The sequence below is a fragment of the Sminthopsis crassicaudata genome, chromosome 3 (genome assembly GCF_048593235.1).
Source record: "Sminthopsis crassicaudata isolate SCR6 chromosome 3, ASM4859323v1, whole genome shotgun sequence".
Classification (NCBI taxonomy): Eukaryota; Metazoa; Chordata; class Mammalia; order Dasyuromorphia; family Dasyuridae; genus Sminthopsis; species Sminthopsis crassicaudata.
In genome coordinates this window covers 582,634,556-582,643,523 of record NC_133619.1, presented here as the reverse complement: position 1 = coordinate 582,643,523, position 8,968 = coordinate 582,634,556, and the positions used below count along the sequence as shown (strand labels likewise).

Here is an 8,968-nt window from a genome sequence, read left to right as displayed (position 1 = left end):
ACTTATATGATATTTTTTTCTCTCCAAATAGAACATAAGCTCCTTAAGTTCAGAGACCTTTTAAAAAAACATTCCTTTCTATTCAAAGCACTCATTGAATATTGTTGAATAACTGATGCAGAAATGAAAAGAAAACTCATTGTACTACTATAATTACAGATATGCATGCATTTGTTCATATTGGCAATATTAAAATAGAAATAAGGAGAAAGTAAAATGCAGAGGATGATTTAGAATCAATGTATGATGATACAGAATGATTTAATCAACAGATTTTGAATGATTTTTTAAAAACTTATGGTTAAGAATCCGGTATCATCCAAAAGGGATTCTACAACTATTTTAAATATACAAAAATAATCAGTCATCTTCATTTCTACTTCAACTTGGACTAAAGGAGAAACAGTGAAATGGGAATAATTAATGTTAGAAACAAAAATGAATGCTCATAAGATGTGAATTGTTAAAACAAGGATAACAAAAACATGGAGCAAAAAGATAGAATAAGGAATCACTTTTGTTGGGATTTAAAAACAAAAGTGAAACAAAACTGAAATCTTCTCTACTTTGTTATATTTTCTAAAAAAGGAATGGTTGGGGTAGTTAGATGATACAATGGATAGAACACTGGCCTTGAAATCCAAGGGACCTGAGTTCAAATTAGACTACAGATACTTAACACTTTGTAGCTGTTTGTTCTGGCAAAAGTCACTTAACACTGATTGTCTCACAAAACATCAAGAAAAATAAAATAAAAGAGACATTTTCATAGGCAAGATGATTTTTTTCTGGACGACATAGGCAGAGGAGATACAGTTTCTAAAAGCATGCCATCTCATAACTATGGATCATTACTTTAAAAAGGTACTGAAATCTGTGATTATAAACTTTTTTCTGTTTTCATGGAAAATATCAATCTATCAGAGATGAGGTTATTCTCTGATAGTGAGGCTGAAGATTATGCTCAATCAGTCCAAAGAGAATTGGATATCAAAATTTTAATGATGCATCCCATGGTCTAGTTTCTAATGATTGCCCTTGGAGCAGCTCACTCTTCAGGGAATCTCAGGAATTGGAAAAAAAAATGTAAGACACTATAACTTATCTGATCAGGAGTAATGTTGCTGACAAAGTTGCCTCAGTGCCTGTCAGTTCCTGTATCCTACCTATGCTATTCACCTCCTTGCTTCAGCGTGCATTTGAAATGCCTTTAGGTGAGTACTTTTACTTGTAAGGGAACAGAGATGTGGAAAGGAAATAATCTCTGTTTATTATTTAAAACATAATACTTACTTATCCTTTTCTTTTTTGTTCTTATCAGGGAATATCTAATTGTATTTGTATTGTATTGTATTGTAATGTAATTTGTATCTAATTTTTAACAAATTTAGGAGAGATGTTGACCAGCTAGATATAACAGTATGAGAGTGGATAGGGTGTGAGGATATTTGAGACTTTGCCATATGCAAGTTTTTAGAGGGATTTGATGTATTTGATCTTTAACAAATCCTGAGGAAGGAGACTGGAAAGGGACTGTTCAACTTTCTAATAAGCATTCATATGGAAGAAATATTAAATTTATTCTCTCATATCAAAGACGAATAGGTTGAAGTTGTAAACAATTTTATTTTAGTATAATAGAACACTCCCTAACAATTATAAATGTACAACATAAAAGGTATTGATAAATAAAATAATGGGTTTTTCTTTATTAGAGTTTTTTAAACAAAAGCAGTATGATCACTTACTAAGAATAAAAAAAAAGAGAATCCTGTTTATTGTTTAGACGAGTTGATCTCTCATTTTTCTTGAAATTCAGTGGTTGTCATCTGTTTCACTTCCTTTGACTCAAGATAAGGAGAAAAATGGATCAAATAGAAGTCAGTTGAGGAGAAATTATAAATGTGAGATAGAAGTATTACAATTTTCAACACTCTGTCCTAGGAAGACCCATACATACACCAAGTAGGATGGAGTGGAGATTCATATGGGGCTGGCTTCCAGATGCAGGGTAGCAAGGATAAAGAAGGTGGTGGGATGCACATAGTTTTGGATGACACTTTTAGTGTCTTAGATGTTGGTCACATCTATAACAGCAATAGGCAAAAAAATAATTTTTTGGCGGGGAGCGACATCTACTTCAGCGAGTAAAATAAATTCTCAAGATGTCTGCCTCAAAAGAAATTCCTAGGAAGAATGATTCCTCAATGATAGAGTTTGAGAGGGAATGTTTAGGAATGGAAGTAATGCTAAATTCCAATTATGTGCCCTGTATTTCAGAACCCTCCTAAAAATCTGGCCTTATTTTTTCTGTTCTCTAATCTTACTTTCTATTCAGCCTTTACTGTATGTTACAATCTTTCTTGTTTCCTCAATATTCCCTGAACACTTTCCTAATTCCCAGACAGACTCAGATTTCTCTCATCTTCCATATTGATACTTCTCCCTTTATGCCCATCTTTTTTTCTCTTCTTCTTATGTACATCCTGTTGAGTTTATTCTTAGATATTCCACTCATTGAAAAATGGCATGACAAATATAGACTGTAATCATTGAGTAATGCATAATTCCATCTAAAAGGAATACTCTCTATTTGTCTCACCCTCTGGTCCTGAGCTTAAATCATGAAAGATAGACATTTGGGCCCCTTCCCTCAATCACAGATACTACTCTCTAGCCTGGAAAAAGGCTCTGGCTTTCCTTATATTTACAAATTAAGAATCCCTCCAGTAATGAATTATACTGTTCTAATTTCTTCCTTCATTCCAATCCATTTCAACAGATCTTTATTTCAGCTTTACAAGGAAGGCAGCTATATAGTATCCATCTTTACTCCCCACTTCATCAAGTCAAGATGATATTGATGGTACTTAACAGAATCTAGTGCAAGAGAGGAAGATATAAGTAAGCACAATAGGGTTATTTATCTCTTTCCTTCTCACAGTTGCCTCACAGCTGTTTTAGTGATCCTTCCTTCAATTCCACAGGGACATGATATGAATTCATTAACTGAATGAAGAAATAACAAGAGTTTAGTAAATTAAGTAGGAATAATATTCAATCAATCAGTCAACAAATATTAATTAAGCATATACTGAATGTTAGGTACTGTGAATAAAATGCAACAAATTGAATATACTCTCATGGACCTTACAGGCTTCTGAGAAAGACATTAAGGACAAATATAAATATAAACAGGATACTATTGAACAGAATAAATATATATAAATCACTTGCAAGCAGTCTCAAGCATGTAGTGGAGTGGGAGAAAGGGTACCATGAGGCAGAAAGATTAATGAGACAAATGTTTAATAATCTAGGCAGGAGATAATAAGGAAAGGTGAATCTGACTGATGGAATTGTAGCAAAAGTAGTGTCCATGCCAGCCAGTTTCTCCCATGTTGCCTCAGGCAATGTAATCTGGTAGGACATAGAGTTCAAGCTTTTATTGAGTAATTGGAATACAAAAACTGGAGTAGACCAAGAGGTGCCAAAAATTAAATAAATTCCTACTGAGATAAGTGGGAGAGTGAAGGATATGAACATCTACAAATGTGAAATGTTTTATGTATTTTCAGATAAAGTCACTGTTTTCTTAGTTTTACCTAATCATTTTACTTTGTTACAACAGAACTTTTCCAAAGTAGGAATAATTTGCAAATCTTGTCATGTCTTTATATTTATTTATTAAAATATATAGATTTTTTGATTAAAAAAACACTTGATAAAGGTCTTTAATCGACATTTAGCAAAGATAGTTGTAACTGTATTGCATTATGATTTTCTCATGGAGTGGATAAAATTTTATTTTCTATTTGAAGCTTTGTAACATGGCTTACATATATTATCTCATAGGATCCTCACTGCTATCCTGAGTGCTATATGAAATTTTCCCATTTGACACATAAGGGAACAGCACCTTCAAAATTAATGAGTTGTTCAGTTACACAACTGTCAAATTCCTAAGGCTGTATGCAAACCTAAATTGTATTACTGCTGTATGTAACTTCATTAAATACCATTTTTTATCCAATCATCCACATCCCCCCAAACATATAAAGTCTGGCAGCAAACCCTAGAAGATTCAGAACATTTAATGGTCTATAAGTACATGGTTTTCTTTAAGGAGACCTTAAACCTTATATTATCATGTTCAACATACAGTTATTTTTATATTTTTGTTTCTTCAGAGAATTCATGTACCCATTATATATAGTGACCATTGAAAAACAAGGAAGAAAATACTTTAATTTAAAAATTGTTCTTCCTAGGGTATGTGAAACAGTAACAAGAAAGAGAAATTTTCTTCACTTGAAGTTCTTTTAATGTTGAATTGGATCATCACCTCATTGCAGAGAGGAGCCCTTGTGAGATCATCTGGCACACCAGTGTACTGGCTATCTTGGAGAAATGGTACTCAATGATGTAATGCCAAATGCCTCATGTTTTCCATGTTTTATATGAGTTTTTTTGATGCCATTGTACAGACTTCAAAGGACATGTCAGGCATTCTATAATCATTTATGATCTTAATTTGACTCTGGTGGAAAGGGATTCAACTTGATTATAGGATTAAATCTTTTCTAGGGAAATATCACCAGCCTTTATCACTGTGGAGCCTTTTCTAGTATTTTTCATATAGTCCCATTTAATGTTTCCATCTGATCCTCAAAAAAACAGGGTTTTTTGAGATAATAATTTTAAATGTAAAGTTTACATCATAGATCAAGAATATTTTCTTTGTTCAAAACCAAAATGGCAGTATGATTGTAGCAGAATATGCCTTTTTCAAAACAGTAAGAAAGAGTGATTGTATAATAATATCAATTCTCAAATACATATGCTATCATAAAGCTCTGGAATAATCAGAACCAGGAGATCACAGAGTTCTAGGGGGTGAATATAAATGGAGATAGAATCTAGAGTGATGCTTTCTTCAGAATATAACCCTTGAATTTTTGATTGAAAGAGAATATAGATGACCTTCACAAACATGTCACACGCTTGGTATAAAGTAGGGCTTTTCAAATAATCTGTTTCTATGTGATGATAGATTGGTTAAAATTATGACCCTTTGGAGGGAATCACTAAAGACATCAAAATGGACACAAAGGGAAGTCACCAACTAATTCATATTTGTAAAAATAAAAAAGATTTTCATAGATCAAAGCAAGAGCAGGTTAATAGGATAAATACATAAGTGTGAGAAAGACTTTGAATATTGTCTAGTATCAAAAAGCAGAATGAGCTAAAGTTGGCAATGACTATTTGGAACAAAAAAGTTGTAACTTCTTTAGGTACATTGAGGGAAAAAGGAAGAAAAAGAAAAGGCATTTGCTACTGTTTGTGATAAATAGAATAAATCCATCAACATCTTCAAATTATCTTTTATTTTCCAAGCATTGATTCAGGAATAAAGGCATAAAAAATGTATGGTGCTTGAGCTATAGGGAGTAACATTCTGTAGGAAGAAATAATATCAAAATATTCAAGTATGATATAAATATATACATATTAAATGCAAAATTATTTTTCAGGCAAGACAGTAACAACTGGGAAGATCAGGTAAGGTCTCCTGCAGGAAATGATTTTCAATTTAAGAAGTGAGTGAATTGCAAGCAAATTGTATAGTTTATGCAAAGCAATGGAGGAATTGAGAATATAGTGTTTGAAAAAGAACAAAGTCTAATAGATTGGATTGTAAAATGTGAAAAATAGATTCATAAGGCTAGAATATAAATTGTCTCCAGACAGGGAAAGTCACTAAATGCCAAATATAAAAGTTTTTATTTGCTTTCAAAAGATAATGAGGAGACATTGGAAACGGAGTAGTGAAGTAATATCAGACCATCATTTTAGGAAAATCATATCAGAAAATGTATGAAGAATAAGTTTTAAAGAGGGAAAATTGATGGAAAGAGAGCAATTAGGAGACTACTGTGATAGTGTATAGAAGAAGGCTAATTGTATCCTGAACTGGAATGGAGGCTGGCTATTTACAGAGGACAGGACAAATGTGAGAAATTCTGTGAAGGAAACAATTAGATATGAAATGAGGGAGAATTAAGTTAGACTTCAAGGTTTAAATCTGTGTTATTGGAAAATAGCAGTACTTTTAACTAAGTGAAATTTGGAAGAGGGATAGATCTAGACAGTTTGAAGTTAAAATGGTTATGGATATCCATAACAAAGATTTGGTGGTGATATATTGGAGCTAAGGAGAGATACAAGAGATGTATGTGTAGATCTGAGAATAATTCCCCTGAAGGTAGTAATTAAGAATGACTTATTAGTGAATAAAAGAGAGAATACAAAGATACTCAAGTATTATTTGGTTTTCTTTTTCCTTTCCCAAAGATGATGATATTTGGATTAGAAAGAACAAAACGAAGAGTCCTAGAGAGGCTTTCTACTCAGTGTAAGTAACAAAATAATAACAGAAGACCTTGAAATTCAACTGAGGTGCAAAAAAGAGCATTATATATTTTGTAAGAATGTGTTGTGACTAATTGCATATAATTATTACCATGCCAAAAAAAAATTCTTCCATTAATCCAAACTAAAGTCGCATAACCTTTAAAAAAAATTTCAGCCAACATTTATTATTACTTAAGAATTTCCCTTTTATTATTCTTAACTTGACAGCATCAGATTAATTCTACCAAAAATTTTTACCAGAATGTATCTCTTCTGTTTCCAGAGAAAACAATACCCTTATTTGATTACTTGAGTTAAAATTATTAGACAATATTCATCATTCCCTACTTTACTTGATTTTCCTACATCTAAAGTTCAAGGGTTTTTCTAATCTGTCTCTACCTCAATTATTCCCTGCTATAAACATTCTGTAAGCCATTGTTTTCTAGTTATTATTTTTTTCTTTTTATTTTTTCTTTCATTTCCCTCCCTCCTTCCCTCACTTCCATCTTTCCTCTCTCTCTCTCTCTCTCTCTCTCTCTCTCTCTCTCTCTCTCTCTCTCTCTCTCTCTCTCTCTCTCTCTCCTTCTTTTTCATTCTTTTTGTTTGTTCATTTGTTCACTTTTTCATTCCTTTGTTTCATCTCAAACATCCCATGAATTTGATTAATTCACATCCAAAAAAATAGGGAAGAAAATGAAAGAGGCAATAAGACTAGTATATTGATTACCACTAAGACGATGAAACCCACAATATGCTGTATGTTGTGTTAAACAAGAAAGATATGCCAACATTTCTGTCCTTAACCCAGTGCTTTTCATTATTTTCATTAATTACTTGAGAAAGGCAAACATTGCATGTTTGCAAATATATCCTGTATATAAATCAGAGTAAAGGATTCTAAATATTGAATTACAATGTTCAGGATTCAAAAACCTAGACAAATGGCTAAGCTTAACATACAATTTAATTTTTAAAATGCAGTGTTACATACTTGGAGGGGAATACGGAGGATAGAATATGGTATTTGTTGAATTTAATGTTTTCCTAATTTTTATGAAATTCAGCCATTTTTATCCTAGTCACTTTAATGAAGTGTTTTTAATAAAATATACAGAATATACAGAATACTGTATAATAAAGTATACAGAATAACTACAGCCGTAGCGCATGCTGTGTTATTGTCTCTAATGGGATTTGTACATAGTTTTCTTTGACTTTTATTTTGGATATGTTCCAGGTTCATATTGCTAATGTCTTGGTGGAGTCTTCAATCCTTGAAAACACAAAATCCATTCCTTGGGAAGAGAAAGTAGAACCATGATGTCTTTGGCCAACACCTCCCAATTTTCACCATGCACCTTCTTCCTGATGGGCATCCCTGGCTTGGAGCACCTGCATGTTTGGATAGGGATTCCTTTCTGCTCCATGTATATAGTAGCTGTAGTAGGGAATTTGACTATCCTAGCTGTGGTTCGAGCAGAGCAAAGCCTTCATGAGCCTATGTTTCTTTTCCTGTGCATGCTTTCTGTCACTGACCTGGTCTTGTCAACTTCTACCATTCCCCGTATGCTCTGTCTCTTCTGGTTTGGTTCCCGTGAAATTCCTTTTGATGCCTGTCTAGCTCAAATGTTCTTCATCCATAGCTTCACAGCCATGGAATCTGGATTCTTTTTAGCAATGGCCTTTGACCGCTATGTGGCCATTTGCAACCCACTGCATCACACAACTGTTCTTACTCATATTCGTATTGCCAAGATAGGTATTGCTATGGTACTTAGAGGTGTGATCTTTTTCTCCCCACACCCTATCTTGCTTAAGCAGCTGCCCTACTGTCAAACTCGAATAATTGCACACACCTACTGTGAGTTCATGGCCTTGGTCAAACTTGCATGTGCAGATGCAAGTGTTGCCAAGGGCTATAGCATTAGCATGGCTGGTGTCTTTGGCTTCTCTGATGCCGCCTTTATTGCCATCTCCTATGTCCTCATTCTACGTACAGTTTTCCATCTCCCATCTCGTGAAGCCAAGCTGAAAGCCTTGGGCACATGTGGCTCCCATGTTTGCGTTATCCTTGTCTTCTACTCCACAGCTTTTTTCTCCTTCCTGACTCATCGTTTTGGCTTCAATGTGCCACCCCACATCCACATTTGTATTGCTAATATGTACTTACTAGTGCCTCCTTTTCTTAACCCCATTGTGTATGGAGTCCGGACTAAAAAGATCAGGGACCGTGTCTTAGGGGCACTGAGGATAAAAGTTATCTGAATATGATTTCAATATCATCAGAGATAATAACAGAAACAACTTGACTTTAGAGCTGAGATAAAGAACAGAGCCCTTGTTCTTCTCACTCATGGTGAGTCTTGATTACAAAGGAGTTCTGTTGTTTCCTAACAAGGTAGATAATATAAGAAAGGAAGCTATACTGTGTAAAATGTATTCACGATTTTTATAGCACTTCAAAAACTTGGATTAGCTTTCTTAACAAAATACAGCATAGGTGAAATGGTTCCCTTTCTTCCTGCATCATTCTTTTTTCCCTTTATGA

At 33.7% G+C, this 8,968-nt stretch overlaps 1 protein-coding gene across 1 annotated transcript; it reads left to right on the top strand.

Moving 5' to 3' along the window:
- The first annotated feature begins 7,663 nt into the window (after positions 1-7,663).
- On the top strand, positions 7,664-8,685 carry LOC141559890 (olfactory receptor 52M1-like). The gene has a single exon (XM_074297544.1). It carries the CDS (start codon positions 7,738-7,740, stop codon positions 8,683-8,685), a length of 948 nt encoding a protein of 315 aa, XP_074153645.1. The 5' UTR covers positions 7,664-7,737.
- Positions 8,686-8,968: the final 283 nt, after the last annotated feature.